Consider the following 1,493-nt stretch of genomic DNA (forward strand, 5'->3'; position numbering starts at 1 on the left):
AGACTGAGGAGCTATTTGTTTCAATAAACTCACTTCGCAACTTACTTTGAAGCGTGCAAACGTCATAAACTGGCGTTCATACCAGGCTATTCGAAATGTTGGTCTTATAAGTAATTTGATGTCTTATCGATAAAATACGATATTATTGTGTATATCTGAATATTACAGCTGCGAGTCAGTTGGACTCAATTTGACACAGTTAGATCCGAAAATAGTGCAGTTTAGACTAATTATGCGCTATTATTGCGAATACTCAATTGTTCGCTGCATTTAGTGTTGTACCGTATATATCACAGATATCCAAGCTACAAATCCATGCTTCGCGAAAATCTCATTTTTTGCGACTGTGGCTTCGTGAAAACAAGACATTCGATCGATTTTTAATATTTCTAAAGCGTTTATGTAGTTTTGCCGAACTTTTGGTGACTTATTGTCTTTGGGAATTAGGTTCAGATCTTTGGGAAAATGACGACAATACGACGATGATCAACTTCGAGATGGGGTACTCACACACACCAGTGTTTTTCACTCTCCGTTGGCGTACCGATACCCACTTCATTCGTCAATAAATCACTAACCCCTCACAACTCAGTTGGACCTCTTTTCTTCTTTACGCCCCAGTATTTGCTATTCGTCATGCGCATGAGTATATTGGCGTTGCTTGCTGCTATAGCACTCGTGACGACAAGCGAAGCTACCATCTCTCCTAAAACGGCCATACTACCAACATCCTCCGTCACTGTTGAAAGCCATACCACAAACAGGTTCTTGAGGGCCGCTACTATTGCAGATCAAGACGACGAAGAGAGGGTACTCCCTGCCATAAAAAAATTGGCGAGAGCAGATGCTTTTAATAAGAAAGCAGAACTTCTGGCGAAACATCAGACATGGATCGCTAAAGGCATGTCAGTTGATGATGCCTTCAACGCCTACAAGCTTCAGAATAAGGGGAGAGCTATATTTGGTAGTGACGATGTTGTAGACTGGGCGAAGTTCGTGAAAATCGAGGCCGGCAAAGAGAACGTGGGAGTGAAAGTGCTCGAAAGTTTGCAGAAGCAATATAGCGATGTTGTGTTGGCACGGATGATACAGTCAGCAACAACTTCGAGTAACCCGCGCGTGAGCAAACTCGCAACTAAAGTGCAGACGGCGCAGTTTACCAAGTGGAAGAACAACCTGGTTGGTTTGAAAGACGTTAAAAAGAACCTGAAAGCACAAGTGGATGCAGAGGCGTGGAGTACGGTCAACAGGGATCTTGTAAAGGCGTATGAAATCTTCAGAGCGAGTTAACTCCCAATCGGTGGGATAGGAGAAAGCTAACGCTGCAAAAGTTTCTACTGCGTCGATAAATTTGTCAATAGATTGCCTACTTCCGTGAACGAAATCATTCAAATAGCGTTAGCAAAGCCACGAATACCATTCCCAGCGTTGGCATGTAAAACGAATTGTGCTGATAGCGATCTTACTTCCACGTGTAGTCGAGTATTGGTACT

General features: G+C 42.9%; 1 protein-coding gene across 1 annotated transcript; it reads left to right on the top strand.

Annotated features, from left to right (window-relative positions):
• Positions 1 to 636: 636 nt before the first annotated feature.
• Positions 637 to 1,290, top strand: PPTG_19815 (hypothetical protein; the record flags this gene model as incomplete). Its single annotated transcript, XM_008918376.1, has 1 exon — positions 637 to 1,290. One exon carries the CDS (start codon positions 637 to 639, stop codon positions 1,288 to 1,290), a length of 654 nt encoding a protein of 217 aa, XP_008916624.1.
• Positions 1,291 to 1,493: the final 203 nt, after the last annotated feature.

The sequence above is a fragment of the Phytophthora parasitica genome (assembly GCF_000247585.1).
Source record: "Phytophthora parasitica INRA-310 unplaced genomic scaffold supercont2.195, whole genome shotgun sequence".
Classification (NCBI taxonomy): Eukaryota; Oomycota; class Peronosporomycetes; order Peronosporales; family Peronosporaceae; genus Phytophthora; species Phytophthora nicotianae.